This window comes from Mustela lutreola, chromosome 9, assembly GCF_030435805.1.
Source record: "Mustela lutreola isolate mMusLut2 chromosome 9, mMusLut2.pri, whole genome shotgun sequence".
In the NCBI taxonomy this organism is placed as follows: Eukaryota; Metazoa; Chordata; class Mammalia; order Carnivora; family Mustelidae; genus Mustela; species Mustela lutreola.
In genome coordinates, this window is record NC_081298.1 from 59,421,006 (window position 1) to 59,439,454 (window position 18,449).

The window sequence follows — 18,449 nt, forward strand, 5'->3', positions numbered from 1 at the left end:
AGCTTGTCTCCAGTGAAGCACTTACAGCCCCCATGCCCCAGCTTGGGTGACTGGACAGCCTGTCCCTCTGTTCCAACAGCAGTGTCCTGTCTAGGCTGGGGTGCTGAGTTTGCAAGGCCCGAAGCCCTGCTGAGTCAGAGGAGCCAGCCTTGTACTTGCATCAGTGTGGCTCACCCACCTGGTCCCCCACCACTGAGCACCTGGGACCTTCCAGAGGTCTCCAAGGCACCTGCCACCCACTCTTACCCTTCCTCTTTCCACATTCCAAGCTCCACCTTCTCATACACCCACCTCACCTAGTCCTGGTACTCCCCCCACTGTCCGCTCACTTCCCCCTTCCTCTTTCCCTCTCCCCCTCAATCTCACCCTTTCCTCTAAGGAACACCTTACTCCCTACCTGTCCCCTTATCCTGCTGTCCTCCCCACACCGTCACTGAGTCTATACTTGCATCTCTTTCCCTCCCTCCCTACTCCCTGCTCTCACCGCACCCCCCAACCACCAAACTTGCCTCCTCATCTGGCTTCTCCCATATGCTGCTTTCCTCATATTCTGATGAACCGTGCCATCCCTGACAGGGGCTATAGGCAGAAGGCTGGCATTTTCCAGATCTTTCAGGAGGACCTACAGACCCAGCCATTCCATGTAATTCTGACGCTGTGGATGGCCATGCCCCTAGTGGGAAATCAATGCACTGGTCCCAGAGGCGCACTGGTCCCAGAGGCGCACTGGTTCCAGAGGCACACTGGTCCCAGAGGCGTGGTGTCTTTGGACTCGGTCTAGGTGACACCAGTGCGCATTGTGGTTTGGGATGTCCCTCCTCAGTCCCTCCTGCACCTTCGTTCCCTCTCCACCTTCAAATACAAACTGAAAAGGCTGACTTAAAAGCCTCATCAAGATTTTTTAAGTTCCCATTTATTTTTATTTTTATTTTATTTTTTTTTAAAGATTTTATTTATTTATTTGACAGAGAGAAATCACAAGTAGATGGAGAGGCAGGCAGAGAGAGAGAGAGAGGGAAGCAGGCTCCCTGCCGAGCAGAGAGCCCGATGTGGGACTCGATCCCAGGACCCCGAGATCATGACCTGAGCCGAAGGCAGCGGCTTAACCCACTGAGCCTCTCAGGCGCCCCGTTAAGTTCCCATTTAAAAGTAAATAATTTGTCAACAGAAAATAGTGTACTCTATGTAGAAAAACTAGAGAATGAAGTACAAAGATAAAATCTCAATCCTCACAATTTTAGCATATTAAAATGTCTTTCCATACAGATATAGTGATGTCTTTGTTTTTAATGAAGTCTTTCTTTTTGACCCTCAGTAAAGTTCTGTAATTTTTCATGTAGATTTTATACATTTTTCTGTGGAGTTTATCAAGTTTCTCTTTAGCGTTCTCAGTAAAGATCCAATAACAAATATGTTATTAATACAAAGCAACTTTTAACATCAGACTGCAAAATTACCCCCCCCCAGTTGTATTCTATTTTTAAAATATTTCTCTTTTGTGCTTTGTACTAATCCTCATATACACATACTCTCTTTGTTTCTTGTTCTTAATCATAGTGTTGTTCTTTCTAAAAAAGGTCACTGCTCGTAGACATGTTACATCATACCTTCACATTCTGGGTTTGGTCACACGATGGCTCCTTTCACTGTTTAGAAATTGAGGTGGAGGTGTAAATGTTCCTTTTCTTCTTACCTACTGTAAAAAAAATTTTTTTTTTTCTGATGTTCTTTGCCTTCAGTATTCTAAAAATAGATTCATCAGGATTTACGATCAGACTTATTCTGTGGTGTTCATTAGAGGCTAGTTGAAAAGGAAGTGCTTGTGCGGAGAGCTCTAGCTTCATCACTCTTCAGCAGATTCACCATCCACTTGGCAGCAAATGTTAATTGAGTGGCGGGCTCTCTGCTGGGATCTGGAAGTGCATGCCTTCTCTTGACTTCTGTTTCCACCAGGAAGTGGGAAGTGATTGGTCCAGAGGGAAGAGCACTGGGTCAGTTTCAGAGTGAATCCTTGGGAAGGGAGGTCTGTGATTGTGACTTAAGCTTTATGGGCTGTACCAGGGATGGTAGGGGCCATGCCTTCATCTCTCTGCAGCCCCAAGGCTGGGCTGGGGAGGATTCGCCCTTTGTTGCTCTCCTTTTATTTCAGTGAATCTGCTTCTTTTTGTCAGAGAACGAATGGGATGCCTTTATTTGCTAGCCTCAGGGGACGTCTATTTCGTTTTCTGTTGTTGAAGAGAAGGTATTGCCACACTTCCTTAGGCTAAGCCTACCATCTGTTTAAGTGGAATAAAGCAAAAGAAATGATGTGGTAAGTTTGTATCATGAGATCTGTTGGTATCTGTGAAGCTATAGGAGAGAAGGGAGAGTCCACTTCTTGTTATTTTATATCTGTCCCCGTGATTTGAAGAATCAAAGTGCTTGTTTGCTTTCTGAGGTGGTCTGGCATTTTTCTATCTTTTTTGTGCCCGTTTCTCTAAACTTGATATTACTGTCTGCTAGTTCAGATTAAACATTCAAGCAGCTTTTGAATGTTTAATTAAATAGTACTCTGGGGGCACCTGGGTAACTCAGTCAGTTAGCCTTCTGTCTTTGGTTCAAGTCATGATTCCAGGGTCCTGGGATCAAGCCCCATGCCAGGCTCTCTGCTCAGTGGAGAGGCTGCTTCTGTCTCTTTCTCTGTAGCTCCCCTTTCTTGTGTGCGCTCTCTCTCTCTCTCTCTCTCTCAAATAAAATCTTAAAAGAAATAGTAGCACTGTGTAGAACCTTGAGAATACGAGTGGAATGTGTTTACAAATTTATTGGTGTCCTGTTGTGAAGAGGTAGAAGTGATCTTCTCAGGTGAAGATTTGGGGACAGAATGCAACTTAATTCCAGCTGCAAGAAATAGACACATAGTTGTGATAACATAGGGTAAACATGGTAGCTTTCTGATGATAGACTGTTGCCTAAATAATGACTTGAAGAACCTGGAGGAAACCAAGATATTTTATGGTGCTTAAGAGTAAGTTACAGTTTGGATAGTAAGGTGCAAAGGGCATTGGTATCATATATGTCTTTGGGGCTCAGTTTTAATTCACAGTTTTAACATTCTAACAATGTGGAAACATTTGGAAGATCCCCTTCCCTCTTCTTCCCCCTTCCAGCTAACTCTGTTTCCCTTCCTGTCAGTTCCTGGGTGACATTTAGTATGTATGTATGAATCATCTAGATAGTTTCCTCTGCATTATGTGTTCCTAAAATATATTTAGGTACTTTAAAAAAGTGAATGGTTTTATACCATGGATTTTTCTGTGATTTGCTTTTGTACTTAACATATGGAGAAAATCTTTTGATGCAGAGATCTCATTTGCTAAATGGTTGCTTGTGCTTTGTAAACCATGATGCTGCCCTGCTTGGAGTGGACAGAAGCAACATAGTGCCTTCTCTAGACCTAAAAAATGTATTTCACACTTTATTGCTGCAAGCTGTAGAAATTAATACAGAAGTATATAAAAAGGTCTTACCCCATGTCTCTCAGACTTCTATGAAGACACCTGAATGTAGTTTTAAACATCACTTAATATTGATCTTTTTACATGTAATAAAGACTTTTAAGAGGACCATATGCCCTTTGCAAAAGCCTATGGTTTCTTGCCTTTTTTACCATTTTGGGGGGGGAAAAAAAAAGGAACATCTTGGGGCAAAATGCTTTCCCATGGGAATGTCTGTACAGTTTTATTAGATAAGCCTATGAGACTGTATGAATCACTTAAAATGTTTTATAGTCTAAGGTCAGGACCTGCCAGTTGGGACTTAAGGGATCGCCATTCAGGGAGTGCAGGGCAGGGCCTAAGAAGGTGCTGCTGTTCTGTCTGCTTCTAGCACTTGCCTAATAACTGCAGCCTGGGCCCAGCAGGGGAAGCCTGAGGGAGGCCCCAGGGCGGGGTTGGTGTCACAGGGAGGACACAGAAGCAAGTGCCTTCCCTGAGACTTATGAAGCTCACCAGTTACTGGAGGCCGCTCAGCTACCCCAAGTGGCCTTTTTCTTTGGGATAGTTTTCCTCCTGTCTTAACTGCTCAGGACAGTCAGAGGCCTTGCTGATTGCGCGGGGTTCTGGGTTTGGGGCTTGGCTCCCTCAGGGTAGGCAGGAGGTAAAGATCGCCATTCAGTGACTGCCACTTTTTGAGGTATGATGCTGCCTGACCCTGAACCTCTAATTCTGTTAGTGGGAACTAAAGATAGTGAATCTCCCCCCTTCTGCACAACTGACTCATGGTTTCGGCTCAGGTTGTGATCTTGGGGGTTAAGGGATTGAGCCCCGCATTAGTCTTGGGATTCTCTCTCCCTCTCCTTCTGCCTCTCCTGCTCCTACTCTTGTGTTCTGTCTCTCTCAAATAAATAAATAAGTCTTAAAAAAAAAAAAAAGTAGGGGCGCCTGGGTGGCTCAGTCAGTTGAGCGTCTGCCTTCAGCCCAGGTTATGATCTCAGAGTCCTGGGATTGAGCTCTGCATCGGGCTCTCTGCTCAGCGGCGAGCCTGCTTCCCCCTCTCTCTCTGCCTGCCTCTCTGCCTACTTGTGATCTCTCTTTCTCTCTGTCAAATTAAAAAAAAAAAAAATAATGTATATTCTTACCTTCTTTGAAAAACATTTCAATTGTGCTCCTTCAGCGTTTACCTGAGGGGAGTCCAATATTTGTTGTGTTCTGGTAGGAGAATTGTTGAGGTTCATCAGTGGTGGACAAGAGCGCAGCTTTCCTTGGCCTGTGCTGGTTCTGTTCAGGTGGAGGCAGGCAGCCTGGGTGGCTGGGGAGGGAGGGTTTCCCCAGGACGGCAGCAGCAACCCATGCTTTTTTACCTAGGCGATGAGTTTGTGCCAAGCTATGCTTGGGCATGGGGAAGGTGCACATGCGCTTGGTAGGGAATGCATCAGGTGCGAAGGAATTAAGCCTCGTATCCCTGGTTGACTTCAGGGCTGCCTCATCGCTAGATTAAAGGACTGTTTTGATTCTGCTTATGTTTTTGCTGTTTTTCCAACTACTTCAAAACTTAGGGGTATAAAATAGCAACCATTTTATCAGGTCAGGAATTTGAAATGGGGATGACTCTTCTGTGTCATGATGTCATGGAATTGAGTTGGGATGGCTCAAGACAGCAGGGGCTGGAGAACGTACTTCCTGGGGGCTTCTTCGCAGGCACATCTGGCCCCAGAGGACAGGATCAGTGAGGACTGGCTTTTGGCACCTGCACTGCACCTGGCTGTGAGCCGGCTAGCCGAGGAGTGGTCAGACCTTGTCCACAGTGGCCTAGGGACCCCAGAGACAGTGTGCCAGCCGACTCGAGGGAAGAGCATTCAGTTTATGACCAGCTCCCAAAGCTGCAAAGTGTCACTTCTGGCCATTTCTCCCCTATAGGGGGAAATGGTCCCAAGTCCACCAGATTCAAGGGGTGGATACACCGAACCCACCTCCTGCAGGGAGGCTGTCAGAGATTTTTGGACCGGTTTATAGTGCCACCTGGAAGGCCCTGTGTGTAAAACACAATGACACCACACAGCTCGGCAGTGAGCGCTTGTGTGTAAAACACAATGACACCACACAGCTCGGCAGTGAGCGCTTGGCACAAAGTGAGTCATAGCTGAGACGAGGCGTTCTGTTGTAGTTAACACACTCGGAAAACCTGGAGAGGAACAGTAAACAGAGTCACAGCAGAACGCGTGCGGCCGGGTGCATGTGTTTGAGCAATGCTGCAACTTCCTCCGCCAGTAATACTCATTTCAGATGAGCTCAGGGTGCCCAGTGTTTGTACAGGGTTGCTGATTTGCATGCTTCTCCAAATTAAAGTGTTTTTGACCTGAGCAAACGGATCTGAATTGCCGTTTGCTCTCTCGAAAGTTTGCTCTCTCGAGATACGGGCCTGGTCAGCATGCACAAAGGCTTTGCAGTCCCTGGAAGCATTTCATGACCTCAGGGTTTCTCAGTTTTAGCTGGAGCACCTGCCGCTCGCCCGCAGGGCTCAGAGGGGAGGGGATTAGCTCCGAGGGCAAGTTTAGAAAAAAACAAACTCAAGATGACTTATCACTGGAGATGGTGACTCTGGGGCCGTGAATGAGGCCTCCCACTTGAAAGTGCTGGCAGAGTGTGAGTGGCGACCAGCCGTGTGACCTTGAATAAGTCGCACAAGGCTCCTCTTGGTTCCGGTCTGTGGCTTTGAAGTGGAGGTGACAATATGACCTCGTGACTAGAAACAGGGAGTGGGAAAGGCCAGTGTGGGGTAACTGGCAGCAGTGACATTGGCCTCATTGTGCTTGCTGTTCTCATGCTTTGGCCTTAACGTGAGACTCCCCAGGGCTGTGGTCATCGCCTGGCTGGATGCACACTCAGGGCCACGTTCTGTTGAGCCTTTGACATGTTGTCCTCAAGCAGGTGCCTTACCTGTACCTCTAGTGGGTGCTGGCCTTCCTGGCCCCGGGCCTCTGTGTCTCCTTGCCTGGTAGACATCTTTAGCCTGGATCTACAGGATGCTTCCAGCAGGAGCGTATGCTAATCCCAGGCTGGTATCCTCTCCCCCAGCCTCCTTCCTCCACCACTGGTGTTCCTGCCTCCTGATTACAGCCATTCACCGCCCTCTTCTGTCCTTGGCATTCTCTACCCATCTGTCTCTCACACCCCTGCTTCCTGTTTGGTCAGAGCATGGCCGCGCACTGTGAGTGATTGCTGGTCGCCCTCTCACCAGAGGCCTGCTGTCTTGGAATGCTGGGAAGGGGATCCAGAGGTGTGCATATTTGTTTCATCAACAGAAGGCCCATGGGGGGTTGGCCCATCTGAGTCTTCACCTTCATCTTTCCCTCCCAGGGTACTTCTGCTAGCACTGCCCTCCCCACCCTTCACCCCCGAGGCCATCGTCTTCACAGGGCAGTAGACGTCCCCACCGTGTGCTGCCTGTACCCCCATCTCCACAGGTCAGTGACCTGTTGCCTCCTTTCTGCTCCCCAGGAGTGGGCCAGTGGCAGCCTGGACTTCCCTGATGTGGTCACGTAGAGGTGTTCTCCCTGTAAGGAGAAGACCTCCTGCACTGGGGAAGTACTAGTCATTCTGGGATCCCTTAGAGTGGGGTTTGGTGAGCAGCTATGGCCCATGAGCCACAACCAGCCCACTACTGAGCTACGAAGGTCTTAGCAGTTTTTTCCTGATTGAAACAAAGTAAAAAAAGGAGTGCTAATTCATAACACACGAAATACAGATTTCTGTGTCCTTGAATAAAGTTGTGCAGGAGCAAGATCATGCTTTTATGAATTGTCTTGGACTTTGTCACACTTCAATGGTGATATTGAGTCGTGACCTCAGAGATCATAGAGCCCACAGAGCTTAAAATATTTACTCTCTGCCCCTTTACAGAAAAAGTTTTCTGACTCCTGCCTTAGAGCAGTGATTCCCAGTCATTTGGGAAAGCTTTTCACTCATGCATTCATTCTTTCAGCAAATACTGAGTGAGCACTGAATGTTACATGGAAATATCTCGGTGTCATAGGGAACAACAGTGAATGAAAGAGTCTTCGCGGTCTTGAGGCTTCCATTTTCTTGGCTGGAAACATACAAACACAGAACTTTATAGATAGGTACATGGGTATATTACCTGGTAGTAAGTACTGTGAAGAAAAAGGAAGTGTGGGTAGGGAGGTGGAGTGTGGGTAGGGAGGAAAGAAGGGGTGTGGGGGTGTGAGCTGATACCTAGATGAACAGAGGGAGGCAGATAAAGAGGCATTTGGAAGAAGAGTTAGCACAAAGACTCTGAGGCAAGTTGGAGAGGGTCCAGAGTGGCTTGAGCCTGAACTGTCTGAGCAGATAGGTGGGCAACAGGTAAGGTGTGGCTGTGGCAGGCCACCAGATCCCTTAGCGTGCAGGCTTTCCACCTCCTGTCTCCACTGCCTCTCTCTCCAGGTGACTCTGCCCACCTGGGGCATTTGAAAAAAATGCAACTCCCAGGCTCCTCTGCAGAGATCCTGATTCAGGAGGTCTGAAGTGTAGATCGTGTAGGGCTCCCAGGCTCTGGGAAGCCCAATGTTTATCTCTTGAGGCTGGAGAAGGTAGACCCTCACTCCACTCTCCCCCAGCCCCCTGCCAGTTCCTAGTCATTGTGAGGTCCTGGAGAAACTTTTCAGTCTGAAGGACACCATGGGTTAGGAGCTTTTTGCTGCAAGACCTCATGAAGTGCTTGGCTCCTAGCAGGGGCTCAATATCTAAAAGTTTGAGCTTTTAAAAAGAGGCTTACATTCATGTTGGTGACAGTCCTCTCCCACTGCCCTGTCTTTGAAGGACTGTTTATGAACTGGGTCAGTTCCCCATTGTCTTGTGGGTGGCTGGCGCGCCCCACCTTTTCCTGCATGAGCAGGATCAAGCTGTTTCCCCTACCATGTCTTGTCAGCTGATCCTCATCTCCTCCCCTGGCGCACCTTGCTTGGGTCCTCCCTGACCATCATGTGTATGTCGCCCACCATACAGTTGAAGTCATGCTCAGGGTCTTCGCTCCCTCCTCATCCTCAGGCCCCAGTCTTGTTGGACGGCTGGCTGGTGGCTGAGCGAAAAAAGGATTTTTTGTGAATACTGAAGACAAAGCAAATCCTGCATGGTTCTCCAAACGTGGTCACACTGTCTAATGTCACCAAGCTGAGTCGGTGAGCCCCGGCGTGCTGCTTTCTAAGATGTCTGGTTGTCTGGGCTTGCCTGCAGGCATGCTGGGCATATAATGTCTATTAGAGGTGTGTGCCCGTTAGCCGGGCTGGCGAGTCATTTCCCTAACTCACACTCCTTCCTCTGACTTAGGATAAAAGTCCATGTGCTTTTTTAGGTGAGAATGGTTATCAGAATGCCCAACAAAAACACGCTAAAGCATATGGCAGCCACTTAAAAGGTACAGGTGTGAAGTGGAAATGGTTCTGTTTGATCCAGTGTTGTGACAGTACTTAAAATAGGGTCACAGGATTCCTGGTGAAGAACCCTCGCCTTCTGTGTGGCCTGACATTCAAGGACTCAGAATCTGTCCCCATTCGAAAGCATTCTAAAACCAATGTGCCTTTAAAATTTCAAGCTTTTGTGGGGGATTTTTGAGAGCTCTGTATGCGTGGTTTTGCCTGGACTTCCAAGGATTTTCCACCTGGGCTTCCTGAAATTCATTCAGGAATATGGTGGAGACCCATAGGTTTCAGATTGAGAAATTGTGTTCTAAAAGGATTTGTCTTGAGTGCTATCTGGTTAATATTTAAGAAACCGTGTTAGGCAAATAGGGACTATGAAAGCATTGAATGAGCATTTTAATTTTTTCTTTGTTGGAAAAGGATACTCCCTTTTTTTTTTGGCCCTAAATGAAAATTTCTATGTCAAGGGTTTTCGTGAACTGGGTTTCCCTGCATAGCATGAAGTCTGGATGCAGACAGAGATTTTGGGAAACCAGTGTGCCTCAGATTGCGGGCAAAGTATATTTTTAAAATAAAAATCAGAATAAATTAAAATAGCTTGAAAGCTGTGTAAGGTAATTTGGTTTTTTTTTTTTTTTTTTTTTTTTTAAAGATTTTATTTTATTTTATTTGACAGAGAGAGATCACAAGTAGGCAGAGAGGCAGGCAGAGACAGAGGGGGAAGCAGGCTCCCCGCTGAGCAGAGAGCCCGATGCGGGGCTCGATCCCAGGACTCTGAGATCATGACCTGAGCCGAAGGCAGCGGCTTAATCCACTGAGCCACCCAGGCGCCCCAGGTAATTTGGTTTTAAGCCCTTTGTCGATGATGGTGAATGACTATCTTTTTTCAAATACTTTTCTTAATCCTGAGTCCTTGTATGTTATATAATTGACTTAATTTAGTTCCATTTAGTACAGGTATCTTTAGGGTATAGCTCTTAGTAATTCCCAGCGATCCCTTTGCGACACTGTAAGGGGTCAGATTCACTTAAGCAGATTGCATAATTCTAAAAGCAGCATTAATTTTTAATACTGTGTATCTTTTAAACTCCGTGCCCTGCAAGATTCCAGGCCAGTGTCCGCAGAACACAGGGAGCAAGGCTCGGTAATTGGTGGGAATTGCTTGTGTTTTCCTCCTTGGAATGAGTCTGCGGCAATTTGGCCACTTGGCTGTTGGGAACTTTTCCTGCCTGCTGTTTGTCTTTGTCTGTTCTGGGTGCTGAGTTCTTTTTGTTCTCTAAAACAAAGCAGGCAGAGCTTTTGAGAGTTTAGAAGGAGGCCAGCAACACTTGCCATAAAAACATCATAAAGATTAATTGTTAATAGCAGTTCCGAAGAGAAAAAGTACTAAGCAGGGGATTAATGTAATAAAGTGAAGACATTTTTTCACCTCCTCCTTTCAACTAATTTTGGTGGTTGGCCTGCTTGTGTTTGCTCTTGCAAATGTGAATCAGAAACCCCTCAACTTGCAGGGACAACCATCTGTAAACTGCCAGTTAAGAAGTGTGTTGTGGGTGCTGTGATACCTTAGAGGGCTCCTGATGTCCCCTGGAGCAGGCAGGGAGGTTGGGGAGGTTTTCCCAAGAACATCACGCTCAGGTGAGGTGTGTGCACTTCTGGCCAAGGAGAGCCCTGAAGATGAAGCTGCTTTAGGGAGGGTGGAGGCTACGAGTGGACAGGGGTCCTGGGGGAGAAGCCTTACATGGAGGTCTGATTAGTGAGGAGGGGAGAATGAGGTTCATGAAGCTCTTGGTGGCAGGGGGAGGTGAACTGGAAAGAACAGGGTGAGTTTCTGAGTGCAGGGAGCCAATCCAAAAAGTCTGAGCAACATGAATAGGGTTGGTCGTTAGCCACGTATGGCCATTATTACCTCTTTCATAAAGGGCAGCAAAGATGTGGCCATGAGCAGCGCTCCCTGGGGTGTATCCCAAGGCTCTTACTTGCTTCCCAGGGGAGGGATGCTTGCGCAAAACCAGGAAGAAAGGGAAGAGCGCTCAGAGCTCTGGGGTCTCTACGTCAAGGAGGGAAGAAGGACAGCCTTACTTGGTCTTAGGTGCTGTAAGGGATGACAAAAGGATCGAGAAACATCTTTGAGATAGCCCTTTTAAACTGACTCACGAAAAGGCTAAAAAGAAAATGAGAAACTAGTAACCATGGAATGATTGGAAAAGGTTGTCAGAAGGCATAATCCACTGTAAGGCATCTTGAGGAGTGGTTAATTCCCCTCCTGAGGGTCCACAGCCCGAGAGGGATCGCTTCCTGGTGTATTTTGACAAGCGACAGAATCCTAAAGCCAAAATGTGGCGATGTTTGTTTGAGGAACACAGTGAAGATCAGGGCCCGTGAGGTTGGGCAGCTGTGGGTTTGTCCACAACAGCAGCTGGGTTCCCAGGTCTTCTGTGGGGAGGGGCATGGCACTCACAAGGGTTTGGAAATCTTTTCCCTCCTTTTTAAAAGGCAAGATAAGACACGTATAGGTACAAGGAAAGATAAACAATTATATCACCATTTAAACGGTATTTTGGCATCTTCAGACTGTCTTATTCTAGGTGATTTTTAGTAATGGAAATCATACTGCATATATATTTTCTCATCTGGAATGATCATAACTATATTACCATTTACAGTGTATTTTCATAGCCATATTTTTTTAACCAAGATATAATTGACATGGAACATTTATATAGTATTATATTAGTAACATATGTAATATTATATATTAGTTTATGTTATATAATAGTTATTATCTACTTATATTTTATTATATCTACTTATACATTATTATACATATTCATATACACAGTGTATATTATGTAAGTAGTTACCATCATCACCACACATAGTTACACGTGTGTGTGTGTGTGTGTGTGTGTGTGATGAGATCTTTTAAGATTTACTCTTAGCAACTTTCCAGTAAGCAATACAATATTAATAACTAGTCACTGTGCTGTACATTACATCCCAGGACTTAACTTCTTTTGACCACTTTCACCTGTTTCACCTACACACCCCCTGCTCACTTCTGGCAATCACTAATCTGTTCTCTGTATCTATGAACTTGGGTTATGGTTTCTTTCTGTTTTTGACATTCCACATTTAAGTGAGATCATATAGTATTTGTCTTTTCTCTGTCTGGCTTATCTCATGTAGTGTAATGCCCTCGAGGTCCATCTATGTTACCTCAAGTGGCAGGATTTCCTTCTTTTTACGGCTGAATGATCCATTCATCCATGGATGGAAACTTGGGTTGTTTCTGTGTCTTGGCTGTTGTCAATAAGGCTGCAGTGAACATGGGGGTGCAGATATCTTTTCAAGTTAGTGTTTTTGTTTCCTTCAGGTAAATACTCAGAAACGGAACTGCTGGATCATATGGTGTTTATATTTTTAATTTTTGAGTAGCTTCCTACTATTTTACATAGCGGCTGCCCCAGTGTACATTTTTGCCAGTGGTGCATGACTTTTTTCTCTTCTCTGCATCCTTGCCAACGCTTGTTATTTCTTGCCTGTTTGATAATAGTCATAGTGGTATTTAATGGCTTTCCAATTTCATTGAATGGCGGTATCATAATTTATATAGCAGTTCCCCAGTTGTAGGATTTTAGGTTTATTCCCTCCCTCTTTTTTTTTTTTAATTTTTAATTTTTTATAAACATATATTTTTAACCCCAGGGGTACAGGTCTGTGAATCACCAGGTTTACACACTTCACAGCACTCACCAAAGCACATACCCTCCCCAATGTCCATAATCACACCCCCTTCTCCCAACCCCCCTCCCCCCAGCAACCCTCAGTTTGTTTTGTGAGATTAAGAGTCACTTATGGTTTGTCTCCCTCCCAATTCCATCTGGTTTCATTGATTCTTCTTCTACCCACTTAAGCCCCCATGTTGCATCACCACTTCCTCATATGAGGGAGATCATATGATAGTTGTCTTTCTCTGCTTGACTTATTTCGCTAAGCATGATATGCTCTAGTTCCATCCATGTTGTCGCAAATGGCAAGATTTCATTTCTTTTGATGCTGCATAGTATTCCATTGTGTATATATACCACATCTTCTTGATCCATTCATCTGGTGATGGACATCTAGGTTCTTTCCATAGTTTGGCTATTGTGGACATTGCTGCTATAAACATTCGGGTGCACGTGCCCCTTTGGATCACCACGTTTGTATCTTTAGGGTAAATACCCAGTAGTGCAATTGCTGGGTCATAGGGCAGTTCTATTTTCAACATTTTGAGGAACCTCCATGCTGTTTTCCAGAGTGGCTGCACCAGCTTGCATTCCCACCAACAGTGTAGGAGGGTTCCCCTTTCTCCGCATCCTTGCCAGCATCTGTCATTTCCTGACTTGTTGATTTTAGCCATTCTGACTGGTGTGAGGTGATATCTCATTGTGGTTTTAATTTGTATTTCCCTGATGCCAAGTGATATGGAGCACTTTTTCATGTGTCCATTGGCCATCTGAATGTCTTCTTTGCAGAAATGTCTGTTCATGTCCTCTGCCCATTTCTTGATTGGATTGTTTGTTCTTTGGGTGTTGAGTTTGCTAAGTTCTTTATAGATTTTGGACACTAGTTCTTTTTTTTTTTTTTTAAGGTAAGTAAATCCATGATTTGTGAAAGTGACTTTCCTGTGTATTTGTATATCCTGAGGTTAATACTCAAAAGTAAGCTCACATGGTCCAAAGGTATAAACATTATTTTTTTAATGAATAAGGAATATGGTATGGGTTTATTTTAATTTTCCCATTTCTTGCTTATTTGCCACTTTTATTTAGTTATTTATTGCTCTCTTTTGTATCTGTTCCTTACTACTCTGTTTGGAGAGGAATGTGATTGTATAGAATCAGCAACATGTGATTTTGGAAACTGAATCCTAGTTGGTAAACATTTATTAAACCCCTACTGTATACCAAGCAATGACAATAAGAAGATGGCTGGGAATAGATCCGAACCTGAAGGCATTCCTGAGCTCACAGAATCACTGTCTTCAGGGCTGGGGGTTTGGGTGGGGATGTTTGCATTTGATCACCGTCTTTCTCTAATACCTAAGAGCATCTTGCCTTTAAGAGTTATTCAGTATTTGGGGAATGACTACAGGGAGGCTAAAGAGGAATGAGTACAAATATTAGAGACATTTGTGGGAAAGGTTTCTTTATTAAATAATTCTCTGTTCAGTAATTTCACGTGGTGGCTCATAGTCTATGTTTTTAAAGTCATCCATGGCAAAACTTCACTGGGGCAGCTGGGCTGGTTTATTTACATTTATTGAGCACCAGCTGTGTACACATGAAACCCACCCTCCAGGTATCTGTAATCAAGGAAGCAGGCCAGCAGATGAGAAACTAGACTCCAAGAGAGATGTGGGAAGTGTGAGAGAAAGGATGGGCTTCCAGGTGACGTTAAGCCACAGAGTCAGGCCAGGCGATTTATCTAACCTGTCTTGGTTTTGGTTTCATGGACATTTAAAGGAAAAGGCTAGACTGAGCGCTAGGATCTTGTTTTCAGGCATGCAGTTCTTTGATGCTTGTGACTGGCTCTTCCTCAGACAAAGGTTGGGGGCATACTGTTTATCAAAACACAAATATCGTTGAACTTCAGACCCCAAAAGAGATATTCCAAAATTAAAGAGATGTATTAGGTCCTTTTTTCACTTATTTAGTAGGACTTAATACTTCAAAAGTGTTCATTTTGTTGTCTTCCTGAGCTATAATTTAGATTCCTTAGTGTATTTGAAAATATTGGTTAAACATTAAAATTGTTCTAGTTGGACTCCTTGAATATCACGAAGTTAAATATTGACCTATTTTATTCTTCTTTCCCTTCCAGCTGTGTGGGGCAACTTCGTTAATATGAGGTAACTTTTTAAAATAATTTGGATGTTGTGTTTTGGGTTTATAGACACATTTCAGTTATTACAGAGAGACTGTAGGTGGCATGGGCTAATTGAAGAGTTTAAAAATGAAACTTCTTTTTTGCTATTCACACCTGAGCTTTGTCTTTTTTTCTTGTGGATATTCTCCAGGAATACATCGGATTTTACTATTTACTCAAGGAAAGCCCCTTTTTACTGGCTGGCTCCTCTGCATTGCCCACCTCAGGGTCCCTTCCCTCCTTTTATACACCGGAAAGGGTTGACCCCAGCTTCTGCCCTGCTAAAATGTGATTGTGTTCCTGGGTGGCTTGAACAAAACATATGGTGGGGGTGTGCCTTTTCAAAGCCTTTTGAGGAGGGGGCATCTTTAGGAAACCACGGATGCCCCCAGGCTCTGGAAGCAGACCAGTGGATTCTGAGGCCACCTGTTTATCTCAGGACTCAGCCCTAAGGAGCCTTCCGGCCCCAGGGCGAGTTATTTGTGCTTTGTGATAAACAAAGGAGGGATACTTGGAAGAGTAAAATCCTGTGTTGAGATTCTTAAAAAAAAAAAAAAAAATTAATAAGCACTCATTGTAAAAGCAAGTCTGCTGCTGTTAGTACAGATTTACATTTAAAGAAAAATTTGTTCCACTTTGTATTCCTTGGTAGTAAAAATAAAAGAGCAGTGATCACAATTGCGGTGCTGGCGGTGGGCCTGGCAGTCAGATGCCCCTGCACTGGGCTACTAAGGTAAAGCATAGCTGTGCCCCCACCAGGCCTTTCGTATTGTGTAGATTTTGCAAAGGTCAGTGAGGTGGTGTGGATCTGATTCCTACCACCCGGGCATGAGTATCTCCTGACAAAGACTTTCTGTGTGCGGCTAGGAGGGGTGCTTAGATCTCATTTAAAGGAACTCTTGTTTTTTGACTTGGCAAAGCTCCATTTTGCCTCAAATCCCCAGAAAATCCCAGCAGAGAGACTTGGACTCCTATAGACACACTTCCTGCCTCCAGTTTAAAAATCCCGTGTTGAGCATAACGTGAAAGTGAGATGATGTTAGTGGATTAGAAATAACCCTTACAAGGTAGAAGTGAGCGGGTGAGATGTATTTGAGATTGCCTCTCCTCCATTGTCTTCCATTCCTCGGGTGCACCCCCTTCTGGAAGGAATCTGGAACCAGAGACTGATGTTTTTGGGAAGGGGAGTGGCAAGATGGTCTGCAGCCTTTGGTTTGTGTTGTCATTTGTTCAGAATTAAGTGTTGAGGTCATCAAGCCTCTCAGTGGATCTCAGTTTCGCAGCTTTCTACTCAACAGGTCTATCCAGGAAAATGGCGAACTCAAAATTGAGAGCAAGATCGAAGAGGTTGGTTCCCTTTCCTGTATTTTGCTCCTGTTTTTTTGTTATGTTTGTCAATTTCAGTTCCTTCTCTTGTGCTTGTACCTTTCTTGGGGAAGCCTGATGCTAACCTGTGATTTTGAAAACATCTCCTCAAGAATTACTCCCTTATTTAGAGGAGCCTTTCCTCTGGGTCAGCATTTGTCCATTTGATCAAGGCGTGACATACTGTAAATTCTACCTCAGAGGCAAAATGGATTTACGAGTTTGTCTGACTTTTCAAGTGACCTTCCCAGAATTTCTTAGAGAAAGAGATGTGAGTACCTTCACCAGGAATGGAGGCCAGTGCCAGCATCCACTCACCCCAGCAGGTGCTGTAAGGAGAACCGGCCCAACTCAGATGCTGGGACTCGGGGAGCATAGGGAGTCTCCATGTACACAGATGGGGAAGCCCACACCTGCTCACGGAAAGCTAGCTCCTCTGGTTGATTATCTACCTTCTACTTAAAAATAATTGCTTGTGTTTTTAGTCAGTTAATTGTAGACATAGGTACGCAGCTGTAACGTGGGCTGCAGGAGGAGAAGGGGAGTCTGTCATTTTGATCTGAAGCCAAATGTCACAGTGGCGGGGACGCTCTTGGATTGCTCTTGTCCTTCTGCCCCAGCTCGCAGTGCTAACACACAGGGATGTGGGTCTGCTCACAGCCTGCCCTCCAGGCGCGTGCTGAGCAGATGACGGGGAGATAATGTACAGATACAAGAGATTAAGCTTTGAGGGCAGCATTGAGGGGATTCTTTCTCCTGAAAAGAAGAGGGCGGTGTTGAACTGCCTGAGGTGAGCCTCAACCACCTTCCTTGTTGTAAGGAGATTGAAAAGTTTATTTTCCCAGAGACTTAACTGTCGGTAGAGTAAGAGTTCCAGCGTGCAGTGTATCACCTTGCTTCTTGACTTGTGATTCAAGTGATATAACGTCATTTCAAAGTGGAAGTGGATAGAAGAGGAAGTTAAAATCTGTTTTGCCTGATGTCGTGCCCATGTGGAACATCAGAGACGGGGGAAGTGGTGGAGAACTGTCTTTGCTTCAAAACTGATCTTGGTTATTTTTGTTTTAGATCGTTGAACCACTGAGAGAGAAAATCAGAGATTTGGAAAAAAGGTATGTGCACTTTTGGAGGATTTTTGGAAAATATTTCTTTCTTAGTGACTTTAAGTCAGTATCTGATACAAATTCATCTCAATTGTATAATTAGTTCTTTTTTTTAATCTGTGTTATTCCATAATATGAAAGATACCAAGCACTTTCAACACAAGAACTTTTCTGTGAGAAGGTAGATGTTTACTGTAAAATTTGGATGCAATGTTTTTAAATCTATTTTTTTTTTTTTTTTTTGCTTTTGTCATTATGAACTATTTCTTATGAAAGCTGTGGAAGCTTTTTTGTCTCTAGAAAAAATTATTTATTTTAATAAAGTTATTTTTTCAGGAGTCTTCCTGAAGCCCAGCTACACAGATCCTGCATTAAAAGTCCTTCCTCTGTTACCCTCTGTCAGTTTGATTTCTACAAACTACGATGATGTTAAACTAAAGGCCACAAAAAAAAATTTTTTTTTTTTTAAATTTATTTGACAGATAGGGATTACAAGTAGGCAGAGGGGCAGGCAGAGAGAGAAGGAGAAGCAGGCACCCCGCTGAGCAGAGAGCCTGATGCAGGGCTTGATCCCAGGACCCTGAGACTATGACCTGAGCTGAAGGCAGGCGCTTAACCCTCTGAGCCACCCAGTTGCCCCTTGTTGGGTTTTTTAACCCTGATTTGAATGATACTCAGATAGTCCAAACATTAGAAGAAGAGAGGCTCTAAGGTGTTGTAATCTTCCTTTTCCAAATTCAGTGAATTTGTCAGTTCCTGTAAATTCTTGGCATACAAGTTGAAGCTAAGCCTTACCTTCTTTTAAGTTACACAGGACATTCGTGTGGTTTCTCTCATATATTGATTAATTTGGGAGAATTCCAGAATAAGAAAATAAAGCTGGAGAACCTAAAACCTAGTACTGTGTGTAAGTACTATAAGAAATTAGGGTCAGTTATTTGCTTGTCACCATACATTAGGAAGGTTCCAGAACTGAGTCCAGATAAAGTGGATGGAAGGGAGGAATCATATAATACAGTGGGAACATATTTGAATCAGATGCCAGAGGAAGTTATGCCTCCCTTTTTGTTGTGGTCTTCCATACCCCCCAACTCCCAACCCTCTGCCTGCCATGTGTGTCTCTGCTGCACCCACATTCTGTCTCTAAAACAATTGAGCTCCAGGTGCTAGAACTT

The 18,449-nt window shown here is 44.6% G+C and overlaps 1 protein-coding gene across 4 annotated transcripts in view; it reads left to right on the forward strand.

The window, feature by feature from the left end:
• UXS1 (UDP-glucuronate decarboxylase 1) overlaps positions 1-18,449 on the forward strand; it is an 89,480-nt gene that overhangs the window by 12,651 nt on the left and 58,380 nt on the right. For 2 of the 4 annotated variants that reach the window (XM_059134312.1, XM_059134315.1), the window contains exons 2-4: positions 14,762-14,789; positions 16,090-16,153; positions 17,240-17,283. In XM_059134312.1, the coding sequence (XP_058990295.1) occupies positions 14,762-14,789; positions 16,090-16,153; positions 17,240-17,283 (136 nt within the window). The remainder of the gene's footprint in view (positions 1-14,761; positions 14,790-16,089; positions 16,154-17,239; positions 17,284-18,449) is intronic. The other 2 variants (XM_059134313.1, XM_059134316.1) reach the window with 1 other exon arrangement.